We start from the raw sequence: 27,771 nt of genomic DNA on the forward strand, positions 1-27,771 counted from the left end.
CAGCTGAAGGTTTCTTTGATTGCTTCCCCTTATTCCAAGACTGATTGGGCTTCAAAGAAGACTTGGACTGCTCCTGCATGGAAGAGGGAGAGGAAGACTTTTTTGACCTTTGAAGTTACGAAAGGAACAAAAATTACTTTGACGTCCTTTTGAGTTTGTTCTTCTTATCTTGAGGTAGAAAAGACCCTTTCCACCCGTAATATCAGAAATTATTTCTGCCAGACCTGGTCTGAACAAGGTCTTACCCTTGTAAGGAAGTGCCAGAAGCTTGGACTTAGAGGTAACATCAGCTGACCAAGATTTTAGCCATAATGGCCTGCGGGCTAGGACAGTGAAGACAGACATCTTGGCTCCCAGTCTAATAACTTGCATGTTAGCATCAGAAATAAAGGAATTGGCTAGTTTGAGAGCCTGCCCTTAATCCTATCTTGTATCTCCTCCAATGGAGTCTCTACTAAAATTGAATAAGACAAGGCGTTGCACCAATAAGATGCCGCACTTGCTACTGTGGCAATACAAACTGCAGGTTGCCATTGAAGACTTGGATGAACATACATCTTCTTCGAATAAGCTTCCAGCTTTTTGTCCATGGGATCCTTAAATGAGCAGCTATCCTCTATAGGGATTGTAGTTCTCTTAGCCAGAGTAGAAATAGCCCCTTCTACTTTAGGCACCGTGCACCAAGAATCTTTAATGGAGTTAGCAACGGGAAACATCTTTTTAAATACGGAAGACGGGGAGAAAGGAATCCCTGGCTTCTCCCATTCCTGTGAAATAATCTCCGTCACACGGTCTGGGACAGGAAAAACTTTCACAGAGGAAGGAACATCATAGTATTTATTAAGTTTACTAGACTTCTTAGGGTTGACAACGACAGAAGTATCGGAGCTGTCCAAAGTAGCCAATACCTCCTTTAACAGTACACAAAGGTGTTCAAGCTTAAATCTGAAGTCTACTTCTTCAGTGTCAGAAGAAGGAATAATACTGTCCGAATCTGAGATTTCACCCTCATAGGCTACTGACATATCCTCCTCACCAGACTTATGAGGGAGGTTAACCTGCGTAGAAGTAGGTGGAACAGAAACCTTACAATCTGAATGTCTAATCTTCCTCTTGCATTTTCCCAGCATAGGAAAAGCAGATAATGCAGCAGACACCGCAGAAAATACCCATGCAGCAAAATCTGCAGGCAAATAAACTCCTCCAGGAGGCTGAGAGGAACTGCAGGGCACTGTATGTGATGCCATAGAGGCTTGGGACTTTGAGGAGAAAGCTGTGGCATTGCCTGAACAGCATCATCCTGAGAGACATTGGGCTCAGCGGGCAACAATTTATTTTTAAATTGAAGTGTTCTAGCTAAGCATGCAGCACAGAATTGCATAGGCAAAACAATTTGTGCCTCTAGGCATAACAAGCATTTGTCAAAAGACACAGAGTCTTCCATGTCCATAATTCTAAATAAAAAAAACCCCAAATTGTAGAATTGTTTTAAAAACACTGTTATTTTAAGAATTTTTAATACCACAGCCGCTTAACATTATGCTAAAATTCTATAAAATAATAAACTAATCAGGCCCCCTACACCTCAGACAGTCCGAGGTGCCTTACCGTAACACTTATACACAATTTGGCTGCCAGAAGTCTCTAAAACGATCGTATAGTAGATTGACACTGAAGAGACTGAAATTCAATGACACTGCTCCGCTCAATGAATATCCGACAGCAGAGAGAAGTCACATGAAGGCAGAGAGAGGAAACTACGCTGCAAGTAAAAGGCGTGCGTTTCTCTCTGCCTACAACACCAGAGCTAAATTTACACAAACGCTCAAGCAGTCTGTCAGATAGCCTGTTCTAGCTAAGCAAGCAAAGAAAACCAACTGCCAAATTTTAAGTTTGTACATAAATCCCTGTATAAAACAAAAGTCCCACTCACATACTAATAAAGTATTTCAACAAAATTAGCCCAAAGAGGAAAAACGTCCCAATAAAGGGAAGAGTAACCCTAAGGGGAATATTTATGAAAGGCCTGTCGGACATGATCCGACATTGCGGATCATGGGGCCCATTTATCAAGCTCCGAACGGAGCTTGTGGGCCCGTGTTTCTGGTGATTTTTCAGACTCGCCAGAAACAGCAGTTATGAAGCCCTGTCTGCCTGCTCTGATGAGGCGGACAGGAATCGCCGGAATTCAACCCGATCGAGTACGATCGGGTTGATTGACACCTCCCTGCTGGTGGCCGATTGGCCGTGAGTCAGCAGGGGACGGCGTTGCACGAGCAGCTCTTGTGAGCTGCTTGTGCAATGTTAAATACGGAGAGCGTATTGCTCTCCGCATTCAGTGAGGTCTTGCGGACCTGATCCGCACTGTCGGATCAGGTCCGCAAGACCTTTGATAAATAGGCCCCCATGCCCGAAAGACCTTGCTGAATGCGGAGAGCAATACGCTCTCCGCATTCAGCATTGCATCAGCAGCTCTTGTGAACTGCTGGTGCAACGCCACCTGCTGGTGCAACGCCTTTAGACCGCTGGTGCAACGCCTTTAGAACTGCTGGTGCAACGCCTTTAGACCGCTGCTCATAACTTGTGTTTCTGGCGAGTCTGAAGGCTCGCCAGAAACATGGGCCCTCAAGCTCCATACGGAGCTTGATAGATAGGACCCCTAGTCTTAACATACATAATGTGCCTGCCCACTGCCAAAGAGAATCCTGTATAAAGGATTTTAAAAATGTCCCCATCTACTGCATATGAAATATTCTTCTGAAGTGCAAGTCTCCAAGACCTAGAAGACGAAAGCACTTACCTGCAGTCTAGCCTTCTGGCAGGAAGACAGCTCACATGGCGTAAAAGGACACATACTCCTTACAGAGACCTGTAGAAAAAGAAAGAACAGAGTAACCAACTCTGGGTTTCTGTACCATGGGCAGCAATTTGTTAGGAAACAAAGCAAGGACTACCTCACAACTTCCTAACTGCTTAAAAGCCACCACTACTCTTCTTAAGAGATTGACGTGGTCTCAGCTAAACCCAGATCCTTGCTTGCAGGGAAAAGTACCCGAAAAAGGAATTAATTTCTTCAGACACCAAACTTCACCTCCTCCATTGACAGAGGCAAAGAGAATGACTGGGGATTATGGGTAGGAGAGTGACACTTAACAGCTTTGCTGTGGTGCTCTTTGCCTCCTTCTGCTGGCCAGGAGTGATATTCCCACTAGCAATTGAATGACATTGTGGACTCTCCATATCTTAGGAAAGAAAACTTTTTCATATACTGTCATTATTTATTTTGTTTCCTTTTCCTTTAATTTTTTTTTTTATTTTTAATATTCCACTGATTTCTATAAAGTAATGGACACCGCGATTTCTAAACTTAAAGGGACAGTCTACTCCAAATTATTGTTTAAAAAGATAGATAATCCCTTTATTACCCATTCTCCAGTTTTGCACAGTGAACAAGGTTATATTAATACACTTTTTTACCTTGGTGATTGCCTTGTATCTAAGCCTCTTTTGACAGCCCCCTGATGACATGGCTATTTATTATCTATTTACTTGCATTCTAGCCAATTACTCATAAATAATTCCACGGTGTGAGCACAATGTTATCTATATGGCACACATGAACTAGCAGTCTCCTGTTGTGAAAAGCAAATAAAAAAGCATGTGATTAAGAGGCTGTCTATAGTGGCTTAGAAACAGGCAGACATTTAGAGGATTTAAATGCTATAAAGTATATTAATATAATGTTGGTTGTGTAAAGCTGGGGAATGGGTAGTAAAGGCATTATCTATCTTTTTAAACAGTAACAATGTTGGTGTTGACTGTCCCTTTACATTTTAACCTTATGTCACTGTCATCCTGCAGACAACTAGGAACTGATATAAAATAGACTAATACAAACAAGGCTGTGTGGGTTTCCACAGGACTTTGTTTACACAAACTCTATTGTCTGGTTTATAGATCTTTCACTAATTGTTCTCCACAGAAGACAGAGATTAATAAAAAAAAACTATTTCAAACATGGCAGTCCCCATTACTTTTTAGAATCTAGAGTACTTTATAGAAACTAAACTTTTACACTTATAATCATCAATATTTAAACCACTAATAAAATGGTAAAAAATACAGCTAGATATTATTCTAAGGCAAAGCTTTTCTTTGAATAAACCATTATGTGTTACATGTATTTACTGTTTGAAGGGAAAGTCAAAATTAAACTTGTGTGATTCAGATACAGCATGTAATTTTAAGACAGTATACATTTACTTCTATTTTCAAATGTGCTTTGTTCTCTTGGTATCCCTTGTTGAAATAGAACACGCACATATACCACACTAGCGGGAGCTAGCTGCTGATTGGTGCCTGCACACATTTGTCTTGTGTGATTGGCTAACTAGATATGTTTATCTAGCTGCCAGTAGTGCAATGCTGTTCCTTCAGCAAAGGATAACAAAAGAATGAAGAAAACTTGATAATAGAAGTAAATTGGAAAGTTGTATAAAATTGTATGTTCTATCCAAATCATGGAAGAACATTTTGGGGTTTCCTGTCCCTTTAACATCCCTTTAATGTGGATGTGTTGCAAAGCTAATAGAAAAACAGAGTCTTGCACCCACACAAAATAACATGCGGTACTATTAAAATGAATACACAACAAAAAAAAAACAGCATGCATTATTAAAGTATTAATAATTATTTTCTTAATTCTTCATATTTGTTTTTAATCCACCTCTGAATTCTTCTCTCCCAACTCTCCTTTACAGTCTGTATGTCTCTTTACATATATGTTTGTATAAACAAATATACAGGAGTGGTAACAAAATTACTAGTCCACTCAATGTTAAACATATAAAAAAAGTATAGGGCTACTGGAATAGTGGGCATTTCATCTATATGCATATATTACACACAAATGTATAACATTCTTGGCACTAAGTAACACACAAACCATTGTAAAAGTGCTTACAGAATGTGACTGGGGAGGGAGGAAGAGCAATGATAGGCAATGTTGGTGTGTAAAGAAGAAGCAAGAAGCAGAACGACTTGGACCTTGCAGTGACATTTTGCTATCTCTATTTTAACATTTCAATATGAAAAAAAAGATAAAGTAAAAGAAGTAGATGAAGTAAAAAAGCAATCTCAATGCTCAGAGTTTCTTCACTATTTTTTGTAGGACATTGATTATCAGTCAGATGCCTGGACACCCTGTAGTATCATAACCTTTAGCTGAGAAGGTCTCAAACCCTCATGGTTCATAAGAGATAAAACATTTAGGTATAAATATTTTAAAAAAAAACACACACTAATTTAAAGTATTCAAGAAATCTTGCTGAAATTATGCTGGATGCCATAAATAAGAAAGAACAACACCAATGTCAAAGAAGTACAAAATCAGGTAGGGGCCACTAATAAAGAAAAAAGATCATGTACCTGTGTGAGATAAAATGTTAGAGATGCTCTAGTGGCCAGAAGTGAAACTGATAAAATTACAAATAACAGAAATTGTTCAGAGGTTGTGCAGATTCCTTACCTTCCACATAAGCACAATAATAACTCCCAGAAGCAAAATTCCAGAAATCACTGAGATAATGATGACCTTTAGTGGAAGTTCTACAGGAGGGGGTTCTTCCAGCTCAGAGTCTATAACAACAGAGAACTAAAGGGGGAAATAAAATGAGAAGGTGACAAAAAAAGGAATAAATGACAAGATAGAAAGAAGCATAGAAAGGTAAGAATAGTATATTTAAACAGATGAAGTGGAAAGAAAATAAAACTTGGTGATTTGGAATAGAAAAAGGATAGACATTGGGGGATGTCCATGGAGAAAATAATAAAATAAAAACACAGGCATGGAAAAGGGTTAAATTGAGGAAAACAATAGTTTTATAACTAAATAATTTATGGTAACATACATTAAACTCTCTAGAAATCTGCATCTTATTTTTATCTCAAATATACCATAGTTTATATTGAAGAGAGATGATAGAATAAAATATCATGGTATTAAGTGGCAAGATGGATATTACAAAGAAGTAGACAATAAACAAGTTAATATATATTTGATATAGCTTCTCTGTTGTAAATCAATAAAATGTCTGGTATAAACATAAAACTAAATTCTAAACATAAAAGAGACAGATTAACAATTAAGGCTTAAATTTAACACAAACAAAATCAAAACAAATTATATTCATAAAATGAAAAATATCTAAATAACCTCATCATATTTTAAATTAATATTGCTCTTCCAAGAATTATGGTGAAACCAAGCTCTCCTGTTCTGTATTTAAATCATTACATCCACACACCAAACCTCCCTTGCTTTTGAAAGCAATATTACCATCCCTACCTCCAATACCATTCATTATGTCTCATATTTAAGTTGCAAATTATTTGTGCCCACTTTATAAGGTCCCTAAAGGGCCAGAGACCTTTCATCCCAACCTATGAGGACAATTTACCAAAGTGCGAGCGGACACGATACAATGTAGCGTATCATGTCCGTCGCACATCGATAAATACAGACAGCATACGCTGTCGGCATTTATCACTGCACAACCAGTTCTTGTAAACTGCTTGTGCAATGCCGCCCCCTGCAGATTTGCGGCCAATCATCAGCTAGCAGGGGGTGTCAATCAACCCGATCGTATAGGATCGGGCGGATTGAAGACCGCAGCCTCTGAGCAGGCTGATAAGTTATGGAGCAGCGGTCTTTAGACCACTGCTTCATAACTGCTGTTTCCACGCGAAAACAGGGGCATCAAGCTCCATTCGGAGCTTGATAATTCGGCCCCTATGTCTTTAAATATACCCCAACCCAATTTTCTCTTTGTCTGTGATCTATTTTTCACCTACTTTCTGATTTCCTCCTCAGACTCTACTAGACCTTTTCATGATGTATTACAAAATGAAAATCTTTGGATTACAATGCCAAACTTGTCTCCATCTTTCAGAGCACCTCACTCTCTCTAAAACTCATTTATTCAGATATGTTGAAAACCCTTGACATCATTTTCAGACCTTACATCATGTTCTCTCAGTATCTGGCTCACAAGCCCTGTGTTGTAGAGCACCTTAAGTAAGATTGCTAATCACTGTAGAGGAAAAACCACAGATGGGACCACAGCCACTTTAAGTAGTTACTTGCTCTTTTAAACAAGGCAGCCTAACATGTTGGTGCTTTATAACTAAATAATAAAAACAATAGCAACTGTTCATATCTAGTGAGCTACATGGAGCTAAGTATATACAACATTAACCAAGACACAATATTTTGCTTTTATACATTCTAATAATGGATTTTTAAGATCTTTATAAAATTCCTGTATTGTTATATTTTTGGAAAAGCATTTTTTTTTCTTGGCTACAAGGAGGGCATTTTGATTATAGACCTCTGCATATATATGATGCACATTGACCATCATACTTGAGAGAGTATGACTGCTAAGATCTGAAAGAATATTAGGTATATCTGACAGAGAATGACTTCTAAGACATCAAATAATATTTGGAGACTATTTATAAAATTAGAATTTAGTATTGGTTTAATGTAAAACCAGCAACTAGAGAAAGGCAGAAGCTTCAAACACATATTTGAACTTAAAGGGACACTGAACCCAAAAAATGTATTTCGTAATTCCGATAGAGCAGGAAATTTAAAGCATATTTCTAATTTACTCCTGTTATCAAATGTTCTTCATTATCTTGGTATCTTTATTTGAAATGCAAGAATGTAAGTTTAGATGCCGGCCCATTTTTGGTGAACAACCTGGGTTGTCCTTGCTGATTGGTGGATAAATTCATCCACCAATAAAAAATTGCTGTCCGGGGGGGCGGAGCCAACTGCCAAACGAGCTAGACGCATACAGTAAGAGCTCTGGCTCTAAATCTTATTTTTGGGAGATAATTGCTAATATTTATTACAACCAAAGTGCCTAAAGAAGGTACCTACACATTTAATGTGGAAACTGAGCAACGATTCAGACTTTGAAGCAAGGGAAAAGACTTTTTCCTCAACTTTCATGCTCGTATACTGCCACGTGGACACCGAGCTCAGCAGCAAACTCCAGAAGCTATTGTAATAGATTGATGTATGGACTATTCCTATACTAATTTCTTTAATAAAACTGACCACTTTCGCAAAAATGGCACTGACACCCATAGAATACTTATACACTACGGTACAGTCTCTGCTGGAACAATTTGCATGGCGGATGGATGAGAATCTAGCCGAAATCAAACAGCTGCTACAACCAGTTAACTGTGATCCGCAAAAGAAGGGAACCGAAAGTGCTGACCTACGGCTATCTAGTGAGAACTGCGTTCCTACAGAGAGCCCAGCAATCAGGAGATTTGAGACCCGCCCGAGATCGGCTCCTTTGCTACTAGAGGGCAAAGACATCAAGTACTCTCCTGAGACCTCGTCTTCTGCCGATTCCATGGGCTTTCTATTTGCCTGGGCCCCGAGGGATGCGGCCGGCCCTCGAGGCTGGGAAATAGCTGATGAAGTGAAAGTTCCGATGGAGCACATGATTACACAAGCGGCCCCTGGTCTCCTTCACTACAAGTCTGCACCGGAGGGACGGATGCTGAATCCTAGTGTCTCTTACCTGGTAGAGAAGTTCCCAATTCTTCTGATGAGAGCCCAGTTGTCTCCCGTCGGAGCGGGTGGTTTCCCCTGCCCTGCAGTCCACGTGGCATGTGTTTTGGGAGAGGGTCTAGTGCCGGAGCTACGGAGTAAGCCTGCTAAATGTGGAGTGGGTTAGTGTGCGCTTCTGTCAGAGGGTTAGTGTCCGCAAAATGGAACTCCAATTTAGGAACACTAAACATGAATCTGCATTAACTTAGTATTGGCTAAATCATATTCCTATTTCTTATACGTGTAAAGAACTTCCAGCTCTACTAGTTTTTCTTATTTTTATGTTTTTACAGAGACTGGTAAATTCCTTACGTTTATGGCCCTAATACTAGTATCATCCTGGTCCAAAATTCATTAACAGCAACTGGGACTCTATTTAGTTGTAAGCTAAGATGTAAGTTTATAATATGTTGTACATTTTGTTTCATGTATATTGTTATTTATTCGTGTGGTGTGACATAACTCACATAGGAACATAGCTAAGTTTAAATATATTGTGGCAGGCTGTCTTAGTCCAGAAAGATTTGTTCAAAATCATCTTACCTCCACAGGGGCTACAGTTTGCCTCTTATAACGTCCCACTGCTTCAGAACTCACAAGTGACTCCTCATCCTTACCACACAAAAATGTTTTATGAAGGTTATATTTTGAATGTGGTAAGTCTGCAGGCTCCCAGCTAGTTTATGAATAATGTATATAACGTTTTATACTCTACGTGACTCAGGGCCCTATATCTCATCTTACATATCTAACTCACAATAGCATAAACATTGCATACCTAGATGATAATATTTCACTGTAGTGCCTCTCCCTATCAATCACTATGTTATAATCCTTGCTACAAGGTTCTACGACCCTATGTTATTGCACAACTTGGATGCATTTATTTGTATAATAGCTTGACTATGTTTCATCGCTATAAGGTACACAGTTATCCTCAAATATCTTACATCTCCTTACAGCTGTAAAAGGTGTTTACTTCAGGGGTTGTGGCCCTTCTATATTGGTGTCATCATTAATCCATATTGATTGCCTGCTAGTCGAACATATTATATATAATGGTAGTTAGCGCTATTTTTCATGTCTCTTGTGGGATTTTGGCTACTCTGTTCTGGCTATCTCATCTGATAATGTTTTCCCTACTGCAAGTTCTCAGAAATATGTTATTCTTATATTTAGCTAGTCATTTAGCTCATGTTGATGATACTAGTTATATTGTGGCAAAGTCAGATATCCACGTGTACATATTTTCTGTTATCATGACAATGATTTCTTTCTCCCTAGCTACGAGATGTGGGTATTACTACTTGTATATATGTTTATTAATGGTCTACCTAATCTAACGGCCTAAGTACAACACATTATTTACTATATAGATTGATAGGTCTTGGTTGAAACTACTATAGATAAATCCAGTATATATCCCTAGTGTTATATCAACTTACATGTCAGCCCCAAACTTCCCCATAGTGCAATATCACCTAAGTGTTTATAAACCTTAAGCATACCAATGCCATGGGACTCTTACCGATAGCTTGCTCTATATTTGCCCCCCAGACAACAATATGATTTTGTACCTAACCATTGTTCACAAGTGTTGCTTCTATCTGGCTCCGTCCTCCATCTTCCCCCCCATTTAATAAGTGGCTCTCGCCCGCTGAAATCCCTTCCCCCCATTTGTACCATATGCTACTCTTAGGCCCTTCAGTGGCCGCAGACCTGACTATCATATGCTATTCCATCCCCTTATAGGTCCATGAGAGGCCTTCTATCTAGTCAGCGAATCTTGCTAATATATCCATAAAAACTCGAGGTTTAAGAAGCTAAGTTGCTGTCATGACATTGCTGTACTTTTTGATGTTTTTGATTCTTATTGCCTTTATGTATTCGAAAATGTTTATTGACAAACTACGTAAGAGCATTAATTGTTGCATACTTATCATTGTATGTTGTTTTCTCACTGCATAACCTCAATAAAAAATTATTTAAAAATAAAAAATAAAAAATTGCTGTCCAGAGTCCTGAACCTAAAAAAAAAGCTTAGATGCCTTCTTTTTCAAAGAAAGATAGCAAGAGAACGAAGAAAAATTGATAATAGGAGTAAATTAGAAAGTTGCTTAAAATTGCATGCTCTCATGCATCTGATGCTCTGAGGGAAGAGGAGGAGTCAGTGCATGAGCAGACTTCGTTCCCCTGCAGGTGCTTCAGAGGCGGATGTTCGCGCCAGGAGCTCACCTTGATGTGAAAGAGAGAGGGACTTGTTTCACCTGTCCTCTCAATACTGCAGCCAGTTAGATTTCTTACTCTGGTGTTTCCCTCAACAGCGTGTGTTTTCAGCTACGCTGATTAAGAACTTTGTTACCTGGAGCTGGTCTCGGCTGGCGGTAAGACCAAGCTCCCTTAGGGTAAAATACATCCTTTTACCCCCCGCCTTTCTCCTGCCCTGTAAAGGAGAGAGGGGTGGACAGCCAAGCTTTGTCTTTTTATTACTGCATCAAGACACCTGCGAAATGATATATGACCCGCACTCACCCTAAAGACCATAAACGCTGGATGAGAGCAAAGCGTGCAGGAAAATCGGCGTAACAGCTGAGAGGTGTAGCGCAATCCCTCCTCTCCCCAACCACCGATGCTGCGAGTGGGGAGCTACTAACAGCCTGAAAGCCGCTTGCCAGCCTGAAATACTTATCTTTGCTGCTACAGGGGTATTTCTGATGCCTGAAGGAAGAAATCTATAGCCATTTGTATAATACCTGCACCTCCCTGGGGGATCAGCCTACCTGAGGCTCTGGTTCCGGTGGCCTGGAATCTAAACTGCCCTCCTCACCCACCGATGCTGCGCGTGGGGAGCCGGCAGGACTTGTCGCTGATTTGGTAAAGCTGGGACGGACCTTCCCCTACAGCTAAGGATCGTCATACGAGTCAGCTGCAAGGGGCAATAACCTAGCTCAGAGCTACTCGCAAAGACAGTGCGAGAACTGGATCTCAGCGAGACATGTAAGGAGCCTGGGCAAAAGAAAGGAAAAGGGACACCGCGGACCGCTGGGTTCAGAGCGGAGTTAAAAACCCCCACAGCAAAGAGAAATACGGCACCGGCTCCAGATCGCCAAGGATAGAGAAAAGTCCTTTGACGTAGCAGGGGTGAGTGCGGGGTAAATTTGATTTCTCTAACTGAAAGGACTGTTTAAGGTCGTTTTGAACACTTGGCTAGTTCTGGAGTAATCATGCCTAAAAAACGAGATTAGACTTTGGAAATGGCTGATTACCGAGGTTTATTAAAGTCACACCATTGAGGAGTAAAAGTTACAAGCTACAGCTTTTATTTCACACCCAGAGATAGTTGAACTTTATAGTGAAAATCCCTGGGAATATAAAAAGCTCCAGCATTAGGCAAGGGAAACCTACTTTACATCCCAGAAATCACTATAAAACCAGAACTCTGAAGCCCTCCAACCTATATAAGCGTATCTCATTAAATACTGAACTGTTAATTATTGTACTCTAGACAAAAAGGGGGAAAATTTAAGGACGCTTAACTCTAAACCCTGTTATGGTATAACTCTGCTGTTTTGGAATGGTTCAGTTTTGAGGTTATGACAATAATAATATGGTAATTTACTGTTTTTTTTGGGAGGCCTTGTAATATCTGTTGCTTAGAGAGGGAGGGAGAGGGAAGGAAGGAGCAGAGTGGGAAGAATATTTTTCCTGGCATAAAAATATTTTTCACCATTGAGGGACGAGAAGTAAAATAAAAAGTCAACACAATATTGAGTTTATTAGAATCAGCAAAGTAAAAACTAAATATACTGACAACTCTTATAGGAATCGAAGGATAAAATTTATAACCTAGCAAGGGTAAATTATCCTTGGAAGAAACCTCTAACTAGTTATCTCCCTTTTTTTTGTTCCTTCTTTTTTCTGGTTTATTTTTTTTTTTCACTTACATCTTAAGAATAAAGACAGGAAGAAAGAGAACACGCTTGGGGTGAAGGGAAGAAAAAAAAGGGGGAGAAAAAAGAAAAAGCCTAAAAGAGTTAAAGTAAAGGGCTAGGTACTAACTTACCTACTTAAGATAAACAACACTGGTAAAGCTTTCCATAACCTATACTGGGTGTGTATAAACTAAATAGATATTTTTTTTTAACTAAATCTAGATGATATAACGAATAAAAAAATAAAGGTAATTTAATCATTAACGCTACTCGAACGTTAGGTTTGAAGAGAAATTGGAATAACTGTACAAATATTACATTCCCTTAATTCGCCGCCATTTTCTGGTCTTAATATCACCCCTATTCCTTGATCACACCTTCTTTTTTTTTTTTTTTTTTTTTCTCACTCACAATTTGGTGACTCACACTACACATTTTATTTCCGGATTTTTTTTTTTTTTTTAGTGATTTGCACCTCCACCTGCCCACTTTTTTTTTTTTTTTTTTCTTTCTTTCTGTCTCTCCTTCCCCACTCCCCCCACATCCCTATTGCGAATTATTTCACACCCCACTTTAATTTCTTAAATAACACACTGAGCACGAGATAATTTTTTTTTTTTTTTTTTTTTGTATGGATAAATACGTCACATCTCCTTCTGTCACTTCTAAACACAATCCAGGCATGACGTCGAAAAATAGGGAACGCAAAAATAAGAATCTCTCTGAACCTTCACTCGAAATATCTGAAGAAAGTACCCCATTAAAAACTCAAAAATCTATCTCCTCACAAGATAATCAAGCCTTAGTAAACAGCATCTTAGAGGCTATTTCACCCAAGTTTGATACCTTAAAAAATGAAATCAAGCAAGACATCACCTCACTAACGGTAGAGATTAGACAATTTGCTAAAAGACTTCAGGAAGTGGAGGAACGTATCTCAGAGATAGAAGACACAACAAATCTATATATACCTCAAATAGAGAATAACCAGAGCGAGATCTCTAAGTTACAGGCAAAAATAGACGATCTAGAGAACAGGTCAAGGAGGAACAATCTGAGAATCATTGGATTCCCAGACTCCCATAAACAAGAAGACCTTATGAAGGTCATGACTCACACCCTACCCTTACTGTTAAAAATGCCAGAAAATCAGTCACCTGTCTTAATCGAAAGAGTCCACAGACTGGGGAGAGCAGAAAGTGACGCTAACCCAACTAAATCAAGACCAATTATAGCTAAATTCCTGAATTTTCAGGATAAAATGTTATTCTTACAATATTACTGCAAAAACCAACCCATTCTATATGAAGGCAATAAAATTCTCCTATTCCAGGACTTCTCAGTTGAGACCTCCAGGAAGAGGAGGGAACTCTCCCCAATCTGTGGCAAAATGATAAAAGCTGGGTGGCAGGCTACAGTTATATACCCTGCTAGACTTAGATTGTTTTTTCAAGGTCAGACTTTTTTTTATAACACACCAGCAGCAGCGGAAAAAAAATTAGCAGAACATGGCTACAATGGATAATTATAGTGTTTTAATTTTTTATATTGTGATGTACTTGTTTTTTAAGTTTATTTTGATGTGTCCTGATTTAAAACTAAACATTGATAAATGTTGTAAGGAGAGGAGAGGAGAAGAAGGGAGGGAAAAGAGAAAGATTTATACCTGCTCGCTTTTTTTTTTCTTTTTTTTTTTTTTTTTGTGTTTCCTCTCTCTTTCTCTCCCCCTCATGCCTCCGGATCTCTATCTTCCCCCCCAGAACGTCAACTTATGTTTAAGGTAAAAACCTATGAAAAACAAGCTTAGAATTACATCATGGAATATAGGGGGTATAACATCACCCATTAAACGAAAGACAATTCTATCACATCTTCAGAGATTGAATACCTCTATTGCACTATTACAGGAAACGCATTTAAACACCGAGGAATCATTAAAATTAAAATCAGCATGGGTCGCAGAAGCTATATTTGCCCCCTCATTAAATAGGAAAAAAGGTGTAGCTATTCTCTTGGGGAAAAAACTGACATACGATAAATTGTTAACAATAATAGACCCAGAAAGTAGATATATAATATTAAAAATCAAATTATTAAATTCAACATATACTATCTGCAATTTATACGCACCCAATATAATTGACAGTGGTTTCTGGGACTCTCTCCAGGCTAAAATCCTTCAGGTAGCAGAGGGACATGTGATCCTAGCTGGGGATTTTAACATGTCTCCCCGGTTCCCTATGGATAGACTCAGGTGCGGGGACTCACAAAGGAAGACCAAAAAGGATAACTTAGAAACAAAAATTTACAACAACATTTTTCTAAATTTGGCAGTTAGGGACGTGTGGAGGGCTCAGAACCCGGATACTAAGAACTATACTTGTTACTCAAAAGCTACCAAATCTTTATCAAGAATTGACCTTTTTCTAATTAGTGATAGTCTTTATCATACCGGGGCTAAGGCGGCGATTGCAGAAATCTGCATTTCAGATCACGCCCCTATAATGCTGGATATTCCAATTCAAAACTCTAAATCAAACCGAGCTCGCTTTTTTTACCCAAAATATCTAAGTAAAAACTTAAAATACATAAACTGGCTCAATAACAAATTGATGGAATTTTTTAAAATAAATGAAGGCTCAGTTTCCAATCCCTCAACACTTTGGGAAGCAGCAAAAGCCGTTTTAAGAGGGGACATTATTGCTTACACAACAAAAATTAAGCGCGACTCTCGAGCAAAAGAAAGGCAGATAACAGCCGCGGTAACAAATTCATATAATAGATATCTGATATCCTCGAGTGAGGAAAATTGGAAAAAATACATTAAGGCAAAACAGGAAAGAGATACCTTTATGACCACCCATTCAATACAGTCAGAGTTGAAATATCAATCTAAACTCTTTAAATATGGTAATAAATCCGGTAAACTGCTCTCCAAACTAGTGAAGAACTCTAAACAATCCAATACAATCGAATTCTTACAGGTTGAGAAGAAGCGGCTCAACACATCGGAGGAAATCTCAGAATCCTTCTCTGAGTACTACAAATCTATCTACTCACCTTCTCTGATCGAGAAAGGAGCTCAGGTTAGATTTTGGGAAAACATACCCATTATAAGAGCTAGTGAGGACTTTAACGTCGCGCTGAACGCTCCGATTACCGAATTAGAAGTCTCCCAAACTATTCAGGCACTGAAGCTTGAGAAATCCCCCGGCCCTGATGCAATACCAAACGAATTTTATAGGACTTCAGAATTCTTAATAACCCCCCATCTGACTAAACTTTATAACTTCTACTACCAGGAAAATGCTCAATTATCCCCCAACTTTGTGGAATCCCATACTATACTCATTCCTAAAGCAGGAAAGGATCCACATAATAGGGAATCATATAGGCCGATCGCACTACTAAACACGGACTACAAGATATTAACTACTATTATAGCTAAAAGACTTCAAGAGGGGTTAAATGAGATTATCCATAAAGATCAAGTGGGGTTTCTAACCAAACGAAGCTCTGCTGCCAAAATTAGACAACTTTTAATGACTATAGATTTTTTCAAAAACGCAGAAGACAGGATCCCGGAAGAATCTCCAGATGCAGCAATACTCGCAATAGACGCAGAGAAAGCGTTCGATAGGGTTAGTCACGAATACTTAGTAGATACACTGGAGCGATTTGGATTAAAAAAGAATTTCCTCAACCTAGTTAAAAATATATGTTCACAATCTTCCACTTCTATAGTTATACATGGAATAGTATCGGAAAAAATTAGACTAAGAAAAGGTACACGGCAAGGTTGCCCATTATCACCGCTATTATTTAACCTCGCAATTGAACCATTAGCTAATAAAATTAGACAAGTAGTTGACGGCATAAGAATCTACAAAAAAGAAATTAAGGTTGCATTATATGCAGACGATCTATTATTATATATATCAAATACTCGTAAGAACATTCCAGTACTTTTAGATATAATTGACTTGTATGGTTCCTGTTCAGGCTATAGAATGAATAAAACAAAATCAGAGCTTCTATGGCTAAGAAAAACAGAAAATTCCCTGAAAAAATACCCTTTTAAGACGGTCTCCAAATCTTTTAGATATTTAGGCATTTTGATATCCGCGGACCCTCGAGATTGGTATTCTTTAAACATTACATCATCTCTTGCACAATCTATCAATTATATGAGGAGCTGGCAGAATCTACCCATATCCTTATCGGGTCGCATTGCGCTCTTCAAAATGGTACTTCTTCCGAAGCTTTGCTATATGTTTCAAAATCTCCCTATCATTTTGAAAAGTTATGATATCAAAAAATTTAACACCGCACTCCGTCACTTTATCTGGTACTCAAAAAAACCTAGAATTTCATTACAGAGACTAAATTTACCCAAGCAAATGGCTGGTCTAGCATTGCCTGACATATATTTGTATAATTTAGTTTTCTTAGGACGCATAGCAGCAGATTGGATCGCGGAGTCAAATCATTTTTCAGATTATGAGCTTGAAACAAATATGATCCACCCATTACAGCCTATAGCACTGCTTCATCTCCCGACTAAAAGTATCCCTAAACAAGTGAAAAATCTTATAACTATATATTCAATAATTTTAGCTTGGGGGAAGATAGGAGCTCGCGCTGAAATAGATACTAACATTCCTAAGTTTCAAAGCTTTCTGGGGAACCCCGAATTTCAGGACGGAACACAGTCTGTGATATTACAACAATGGTCCAACCAAGGTCTACATTGGGTATCTCAATGCTTTTCAGAGACAGGAATTATTAAATCCTTCGATGATTTAAAACAGGAGTTTAAACTTAAGAATAAAGACTTCTTTGTATATCTACAAACCAGACATTATGCATCCCATCTTCTTAGTAAATTCTGCTGGAAATGGTCCTGGGGTAAGCTGGATAATTGGATAATATTATCCAAAGCAGGACACTTCTCGATCGCTCCATGGTATAGGTATCTTGTTTCAATTAGAGGAAACTTAAACATGGAGAAAATAGCTTCAAAGTGGACAAATATCCTAGAGACACATACAGTAGACAATATATGTGTGGTCAGATCACTAAGATTACTTTTTGAGTCTTCCATAGCTGAAACCTGGAGAGAGTCCCATATAAAACTATTGTATCAGACTTATTTTACTCCGGATAAAGGATATAAATGGCATAATAATTTTAACAAATGTCCAAGATGCAACTTACCAGCAGCAGATTTAGCTCATATGATTTGGAATTGCCCTAGACTCAATCAATTCTGGAAAAAGATTGAATTCTGGCTACTTAGAGTGATGAAAATTACATCCTTTTCGCTCACACTCCCTATAATTATTTTTCTGATATCCAACAATAGGAATTTTTCTGATGCCGGGATGGTAAATGTAACTATCTTGGCAGCCAGAAACTTAATTTTTAAAAAATGGAAAACTTGTACCTTCAATTGCAGAAGTAAGGAATTATCTTAAGAAACAATTTCTAATTGAACAATTAGCCACAGATCTGAACTCAGAACAAGAAATAGTAACTTTTTTCAGGAAATGGGCCAAATTTATTAAAATATTTACATCTTCAGAAATTGACCATATGATCTTTCCATTCAGAAATTCGGAAATAGTTTTACTAGATAACTGGTGACTTCAAGAGGGCGTGGGGGGGGATTGAGAGAGAGAGAAATATTATTACTTCCTTTTTTTTTTTCCTTTTCCCTTCTCTCTCCTTGGCCTCTTCTTTATGTTGGTGGCTATCCATTGTTCTGATCTGCTTCGCTCTACCTCAAGAATAACGCTGGGGAATATAAACTGCAAAAGTTCTACAGATTCCCGTTTATTTGAACTATAAAACTAAATAAGAGGCCTCTTGTAATTAATATGTAAAGATAGTAATTTAGACGTCGGTCTTCTTCCTCCCTATATCAGGTTAACATCTTGGATGCAGTATTAGCTTATAAGATTGTAACATGTGTGTTATTGTTTAACTTAAAGAGAATTTAATGATCCATACTACGTATTGAAAATAGAAAAATTTCCAGCTAGATGTACCAATATATTCTTTTTCTTCTTTGTTTCCCTTTACTATTTTTTCTTCTCTTTTTTTCTTTTTTTTCTTCTTCTTTCCTTTTTCTGAATTTATTAACAAGAGAAAATGTAACTTGTTGTTCTAAAGCTAATCACTGTGTAAATATAATAAATCTCACCTGGCCCTGCGAGGCGCAGGGAGATTGAATTCATTTATTTGTACATTTTGCTAAAAAAAAAAAAAAAAAAAAAAATTGCATGCTCTATCTGAATCACGAAAGCAAAAAATTTGGGTTCAGTGTCCCTTTAAAATCCTTCCTCCTCGACCCTCTTTCCAGTTTTATATTTAGTCAAAGATGTGATAGAGGAAAGATGGAGCCAGTCCAGAGAAACCAGGAAAAACAAGTTCCACCATAAAAGGGTGGAACTGCTGTTTCTTAGATCATATACAGTAAAGGGGGTTTAACATTGAGTTTAAAATCCTGTTTCTGTTATATTAATCTTTATAGCATATTATGAAGATGTTTTATTACTAATGTGCCCATGCCACAGCAGCATTAATCGTCTTTTATGGTGCAGAGCATAATGGTACGGCTTTCAAACCAAAGGTTAAGGGTCTCCTAGAATAGGAAGGCCAAAAAGATTAACAATGCTACTAATACAAAATGTGAAAACTGGAAAGGAGAAAGAAAAAAATAATGTGGTTGGAGCACAGTAATGTTTACAACATGGGTAGTACACACTTGTAAAGTGAGGAGCAGGATAAAATGTAACTTTCAAAAACTAAATTAAAAAAGGTATCACTTTAAAATATTATGATTTTCTGTGTATCAATAACTCTTGTAGGAACAAAGGATTGTCAGGTCCTTCAAATGTGCAGCCAGGCAAAATGCTATAAAAAAGTGTCCGTACCCTTGCTGTCCAGACAAGTGGCGATATGCTTTCCATAGGATAGTAAAGGGCTTGCTGCCTTTTCAACAATCTGACCACATCACCTTCCATGTTTACACAACATAGACTGCATTCAGTAAATATGATAATGGTCTCTGTTTAGTAAGAATTTAAACACTATGAGGCCCATTTATCAAGCTCCGTATGGAGCTTGTGGGCCCGTGTTTCTGGCGAGCCTTCAGACTCGACAGAAACAGCAGTTATGAAGCAGCGGTCTAAAGACCGCTGCTCCATAACCTGTCCGTCTGCTCTGAGCAAGCGGACAGGAATCGTCACAATTCAACCCAATCGAGTATGATCGTGTTGATTGGCCGCGAGTCTGCAGGGGGCGGCGTTGCACCAGCAGCTCTTGTGAGCTGCTGGTGCAATGCTGAATATGGAGATTGTATTGCTCTCCGCATTCAGCGAGGTCTTGCGGACCTGAGGTCCGCAAGACATTTAATACATAGGCCTCTATATGTGTAAGCTACGTCTCATTGTTCATGCAGTCGTTTTCTTACAATCACTAAGCTTACCACTGAAAGGCTGAAAAGACAGGTATGTGTGAAAAGGTAGCAATGTTTCCCCATTATAATAAAAGCGACTTCCATGGAATGCCCATGAAACTCCCATAGAGCACCAATATATTCACTATGGTTGCAATCCCCATTGTTAGTAAGGAAAAACAAACTCTTTAACAATAAACCCATATGAGGTGGGGGATTATGGGTATATTGTATGCCTGTATATGGTGTGTTATAGGAATGTATTATAGTGTAAAATACTATCGGGTAGATTACGAGTTTTGCGTTATGAGCTGCTCGGTACTAACTTGCAAGTTATTGTCACCGCTCACCTCCCTATAGCGCTGCTATTACAGGTTTTCATAAACCCGGCGTTAGCAGGCAATATGTGAGCATTGAGCAAAATTGAGCTCCATACCGCATACAAATACCAGCGCTGCTTTGAGCTGGTTTTACGTGCACGATTTCCCCATAGACATAAAAAAAAACTAACACCTGCAATAAAGGAGTGTAAAGCTCCGTAACGCAGCCTCATTGATTCCTATGGGGAAAGAAAATTTATGTTTACACCTAACACCCTAACATAAACCCCAAGTCTAAACACCCCTAATCTGCTGCCCCTGACATCGCCGACACCTACATTACACTTATTAACCCCTAATCTGCTGCCCCCGACATCGCCGCCACCTACCTACACTTATTAACCCCTAATCTGCCGCCCCCAAGATCGCCGACACCTACATTACACTTATTAACCCCTAATCTGCCGCCCCCGACATCGCCGCCACCTACCTACACTTATTAACCCCTAATCTGCCACCACGACATTGCCGCCACCTACAGTACACTTATTAACCCCTAATCTGCCGCCCACGACATCGTCACCACCTACCTACACTTATTAACCCCTAATCTACCGCCCCAACGTCGCCTCCACCCACCTACACTTATTGACCCCTAATCTGCCGCCCCCAATGTCGCCACCACCTACCTACACTTATTAACCCCTAATCTTCCGCCCCCAACGTCGCCGCCACTATACTAAAGTTATTAACCCCTAACCCTAAGTCTAACCCTAACACCCCTAACTTTAACATAATTAAAAGTAATCTAAATAAAAATTACAATTAATAGCTAAATAATTCCTATTTAAAACTAAATACTTACCTGTAAAATAAACCCTAAGCTAGCTACAATATAACTAATAGTTACATTGTACCTATCTTAGGTTTTATTTTTATTTTACAGGTAAGTTTGTATTTATATTAACTAGGTAGACTAGTTAGTAAATAGTTATTTATTTGGGGGGGGGGGCTTTTTATTTTGATAGGGCTATTAGATTAGGTGTAATTAGTTTAAATATTTGATATTTATTTTGTGTAATTTAGTGTTTGTTTGTTTTTGTAATTTAGTTAATTGTATTTAATTAATGTAATTGATTTAATTGTAGTGTAAGGTTAGGTGTTAGTGTGAGACAGGTTAGGTTTTATTTTACAGGTAAATTTGTATTTATTTTAGCTAGGTAGCTAGTAAATAGTTAATAACTATTTACTAACTAGTCTACCTAGTTAAAATAAATACAAATTTAGCTGTGAAATTAAGATAAAACCTAAGATTGCTACAATGTAACTATTAGTTATATTGTAACTAGCTTAGGGTTTATTTTATAGGTAAGTATTTAGTTTTAAATAGGAATTATTTAGTTAATGATAGTAATTTTTATTTAGATTTATTTTAATTACATTAAAAGTCAGTGGGTGTTAGGGTTAGACTTAGGCTTAGGTTTAGGGGTTAATAACTTTAGTATAGTGGCGGCTATTTTGGGGGCTGCAGATTAGGGGTTAATAACAGTAATGTAGGTTGCGGCAATGTTAGGGACAGCATATTAGGGGTTAATAATATTTAACTAGTGCAGGAGTACGGCGGTTTAGGGGTTAATATGTTTATTATAGTGGCGGCGATGTCCGGAGCGGCAGATTAGGGGTTAATAATTTTATTTTAGTGTTTGCAATGCGGGAGGGCCTCGGTTTAGGGGTTAATAGGTAGTTTATGGGTGTTAGTGTACTTTTTAACACTTTAGTTATGAGTTTTATGCTACAGCTTTGTAGCGTAAAACCCATAACTAGTGACTTTTAATTTACGGTATGGATCTTGACGGTATAGGCTGTACCACTCACTTTTTGGCCGGACAGGCCGGACATAACGCAAAACTCGTAATCTAGCTGTTTATTATATATTTAAACTACGTTTGTTACTTAAATAAAAAATAAAAAAATTACTTTTGGCATGTTCTTTTTTTAAAAAAATTAATATCCTATGGATATTTTTTTTATTAACATCCTATGGAAAGCAGTAGCCGTAAATTTTAGATCTGTTGCGCAAAGCCCATGACGTATTCTCCTTGAAAATGTGAATTTTTGAGATTGCAAGAATGTTTTCTTAACAGAATATGTTCTATTTATTTATAAATAAATATTTCCCTATATATGTGATGATTTTTGGACTAATATATCTATTTATAGCGAGATATGTATATGAATATATATGTCTAGATATCTCGAGATCTATATGTGAATATCTCTTTGAAAATCCCTCTGAGATATTGTTTAATGTGCATAAGATTGTAATGTGAAATATTTTCATTATCTACATAGTTAAACATATCTGTATACATATAAATGTATGATTTTCAATGTATGTGTATTTATGTCAATGTAAAATCCCTTTGTCTGCTTTTTTTTTCTAACACCCGAGATCTCCTATCTTCGAGCTCTTATAACATTTGTGTGCAATATATTTTTAAATTAATTTTTAACAGACAGTGTTAATATGAGTGTAACTGTTCTTTGTAATGTGTTTTGTAATGTGTTTTTGAAGTGTTTTGCAAAACTTTTATGTTGTGGAAAACTGTTAACTACAGCTCTTCGAGCGTGGAAAGGATTGTTGCGTAAAAGGCAAATGCGAGCGCAATTGTGATTTTTCATGACTTGTAGGGGTAGATTTATCATGCAGCCAGGGGCGGACCTTCCAGTGGTGCAGACGGTGCCACTGCATCGGGGCCCAATGGCTGGAAGGGGCCCACAGAGCGTTCACATACATATTACCTGTGAGTCAGCGCTATCTGGGACTGCCTCAAGCAGCCACGGCTCTTAGCCAGATGACCTTTAACGCTGGTTACTAGCAACTTGCAAGCCACAGTACATATACGTAGCGGCATTGCCAATCAAGCTTCTACACTCACCAGGGCAGGTGTTGCTACATATTGTGGCTGCTGCAAGTTGCTAGTAAGCAGAGTTAAGTTCCAGTGCTCCTCATGCTGATATCATGAGAGTGACGTCAGGCGCATCAACTCCCCCATCACAAGCGAGAGCGGGAAAAGGAGAACTTGAGAAAATGGGTGCCGTGTGAGAAGAGTTCTCTCCCTCCCATTGTTGTTAGGAGCTGTGCTTGTTATATTTGTGTGAGCACACGGACGACTCAGGAACTATGTGAGGACATCAGTGATGGCTGCTTAGGAGCTCCTTGGTCTGGTAACCATTTTAGTACTTTTTTATATTAGTGCACATTAAAGTAAAATCAGCCCATAAAAAAGGAGCAGGGTCTGATAATGCATTAAAGGGACACTGAACCCAAATTTTTTCTTTCATGATTCAGATAGAGCATGCAATTTTAAGCAACTTTCTAATTTACTTCTATTATCAATTATTCTTCCTTCTCTTGCTATCTTTATTTGAAAAAGAATGCATCTAAGCTAAGGAGCCAGCAAATGTTTGGTTTCAGAACCATGGACAGCACTGGTTTATTGGTGCTGTCCAATCAGCAAGGACAACCCAGGTTGTTCACCAAAAATGGGCCGGCATCTAAACTTACATTCTTGCTTTTCAAATAAACATACCAAGAGAATGAAGAAAAATTTATAGGAATAAATTAGAAAGTTGCTTAAAATTGCATGCTCTATCTAAATCACAAAAGAAAAAATTTGGGTACAGTGTCCCTTTAAGTAGCGCAATACCCTGCACAAAAATGAATGATTTATAAAAAAATGTTTTAAATAGAAATATGTCGGGCAGCATGTATGTCACTGAGGATACATTGGGGCCTATCTATCAAGCTCCGGACGGAGCTTGACGGCCCGTGTTTTTGGCGAGTCTTCAATGTTGAATACGGAGAGCGTATTGCTCTCAGTATTCAGCGAGGTCTTGCGGACCTGATCCTCACTGTCGGACTTTTCTTAAATAGGCCTCATTGTGCCTAAGAACCTTAAGAAGTAAACTCAACCAAAATGTCTACTAGATTATTTTTCATGCTTACCAAAAGTACGAGGAATCACACCACTTCACTTATTTTCAATCTCACTATAATAGTTGTTTATCCCATTTAATAAATGAAATAAATCCATAAATAAAACAGCAGTCCTGTAAATATTGTGTGGGACAGTTGATATATTTATTACTTTATTTTTGTTTTTAAAAACTGTATAAAGCATTTTTAGTGTATAAAGCAATTATTATTAGTGTGTGTTTGCAAGTATGTGTATTCTATGCATTTATATGTGTGTGTTGTATACATGTGTGTGTTGTGCACTTGTACGTGTAGTGTGTGTGCGCCCGTGTATGTGTATCATGTGTCGCATGTATGTGTATTTCATGTGTGTTGTGTGTGTGATATGTGTATGTTGTGTGTGCATTCATAATTGTGTGTGTGTGCATGTATGTATATATATATTTGTGTGTGTGTATGTATGTAGGTGTATATATATATATATATATATAAGCCAGTGGCGTATTTAGGTTTTGTGCTGCCCTAGGCACTCAAAATTCTGCTGCCCCCCTACCCCCACCATCCTAGCTTTTTAGGACCTTTTCAGCTTTGATATTTTTTGGCCAGGGTGTAACATGCCATTATTTATTTTTCCTGGCAATCCCAAAGTAAATATTGACCACCGCTAGCAAAACACTTGCATACACTCAGGTCAGGTGGGTTGAATTAAGTCTGCATGCCCCTCAAAAGGTTTGGAAAGAGAGTGAAAATAGTGTGAGAGGAGAAAATGGAGGGAAAGGACAGAAAGAAATGAGGGAGATGAGAAAAGGGACACACAGACTCTGTTTGACACACACTTTCACTCACAAACTCTTACACTCTCACAGACACACAAACACTATTCCACCCTATCCCTCATACACTCTCTCAAAGGCACTACCATTTCCCCACACACATTCACACACACATTCTCACACACACTTAAACACTTTCATACACATTCACACACACTTACACACTCTCACACACACTTACACACTCTCATACACATTCACACACACACTTACACACATTTTCACACACACTTAAACACTCATACACATTCACACACACTTACACACTCTCACACACACTTACACACTCTCATACACATTCACACACACTTACACACTCTCATACACATTCCCACACACTTACACACTCTCACACACACACTCTCTCATACACATTCACACACACACACTCTCATACACATACACATTCACACACACACACACTCTCACACATATTTAAACACTCTCCTACACATTCACACACACACTCTCTCACCCACACTTACACACTCTCATACACATTCACACACACATACACACTCTCACACATACTTAAACACTCTCATACACATTCACACACACACACACACTCTCACACACACTTACACACTCTCATACACATTCACACACATACACACTCTCACACACACTTACACACTCTCATACACATTTACACACACACACATACACACTCTCACACACAGCCCAGGAATAGAAGCATTTTTATGAGGATTTTTACTTTAATTAAGCACAATCATTCTGGGCTGTAAGGCTTTTTCAGGTAAAATAGCAAATGACATTCAGAAAACATCCCTTCAAGTGGCTCTTGCAACAAGGCTTGTTCTAAAAGCTGAGTATTCCATTTCTTGGGTAGCGACATATTACTACTTCTCTCTTGGATCAGAAACATTTTAAAAAGAGGGGCACCATTTGGAGACTGTGTATACACACACATAATATATATATATATATATATATATATATATATATATATATATATATATATAAATATATAAATCAATGTAAATATTTGCATAGGAAATTAGTACATCTAGGCAAGTATCCCCGCTTGCTTTTCCCCAGAAATTCTTAATATACAATGTTTCCAATGCACAAGAGAATTGTGGGTAAGATATGCAAATTAGATAGGAAATTTTTCAGTTTTTTTGCTTCAAAAATACTGTTTTGACACAGTGATCCTTTTAACAGGATTATGACAGCAAACCAGAAATCACTCACTAGACAAGCCTGTTTCGTTCTTTTTGGAACTCATCAGTAGGAGATAGATTTCTGGTTGCTGCATTGGTAAAGCTATTTTCATGGTTAAACCAAAATTCATTAAAATTATGGGGGGAGATAAAAAACTGAAATTAAAATCCTCCATGTCTCAAAATTAGATCAATGTAAATATTTGCATAGGAAATTAGTACATCTAGGCAAGTATCCCCGCTTGCTTTTCCCCAGAAATTCTTAATATACAATGTTTCCAGTGCACAAGAGAATTGTGGGTAAGATATGCAAATTAGATATGAAAATTCTCAGTTTTTTTGCTTCAAAAATACTGTTTTGACACAGTGATCCTTTTAACAGGATTATGACAGCAAACCAGAAATCACTCACTAGACAAGCCTGTTTCGTTCTTTTTGGAACTCATCAGTAGGAGATAGATTTCTGGTTGCTGCATTGATAAAGCTATTTTCATGGTTAAACCAAAATTCATTAAAATTATGGGGGGAGATAAAAAACTTAAATTAAAATCCTCCATGTCTCAAAATTAGATCAATGTAAATATTTGCATAGGAAAAAAAGGATTCCAAAAAGAACGAAACAGGCTTGTCTAGTGAGTGATTTCTGGTTTGCATAATCCTGTTAAAAGGATCACTGTGTCAAAACAGTATTTTTGAAGCAAAAAACTGAGAATTTTCATATCTAATTTGCATATCTTACCCACAATTCTGTATTTTTACAAATATCTCCCACTGGTAGCAAAGGGTTAAAATAAGTTAATAAATGCTGAGAAGTATCACCTAACAGCAGAAGTTATGTTCTGCAACTCTGTAAGGCTCAGTGAACCTAAATCAGCAGGAGGAGGAGGGGTGTCTTATCTGGTCAGACCGAGAGCAGGAAAGGCAGGCAGCGTAACTTTCACAACAACTTTATTCTACTGCAATGACCTCCCTTGTTACCTCTCTCTTCTGTGTGTTGCATGTTAGCTGACAGGATGTAAATAACTCACATACTCACATCAGGGAAAGGCAAAGTGGGGGAGAGATCCACTGCTGAGCCTGCCGGTCACTGAGGTGCTGTGTGCTGGAAAGGCAGGGAGGGCACCAAGTTCAAAACTTGCTAACTAGATAAGGAATGGTGTACTGATGTTTGCTTTCTAAAGCAAAAGCCGGAGCCTACTAACCGTACTATTGTGCGCTCCGACTCTGTCTCTGCAATCCTCTCAGTCACAAGCCACAGACTGAGATGCTCCTGACACTAAATCCCGTTGCCCATACTAAATAACTATTACAGCTCTCTCCCCCAGACTGCCACAATTGAAACATATTAAAAAGAATTTCCATATTAAAAAATAAAAAATGCATCTAATCTTTTAAAAAGCATGCGTGTTCTAGTTCCCCTATG

The 27,771-nt window shown here is 38.2% G+C and overlaps 1 protein-coding gene across 1 annotated transcript in view; it reads right to left on the minus strand.

Annotated features, from left to right (window-relative positions):
* ITGA3 (integrin subunit alpha 3) overlaps positions 1-27,771 on the minus strand; it is a 220,156-nt gene that overhangs the window by 11,580 nt on the left and 180,805 nt on the right. The window contains exon 24 of the mRNA XM_053700125.1: positions 5,528-5,653. Coding sequence (XP_053556100.1) covers positions 5,528-5,653 — 126 coding nt within the window. The remainder of the gene's footprint in view (positions 1-5,527; positions 5,654-27,771) is intronic.

Source organism: Bombina bombina, chromosome 1 (genome assembly GCF_027579735.1).
Source record: "Bombina bombina isolate aBomBom1 chromosome 1, aBomBom1.pri, whole genome shotgun sequence".
NCBI lineage: Eukaryota > Metazoa > Chordata > Amphibia > Anura > Bombinatoridae > Bombina > Bombina bombina.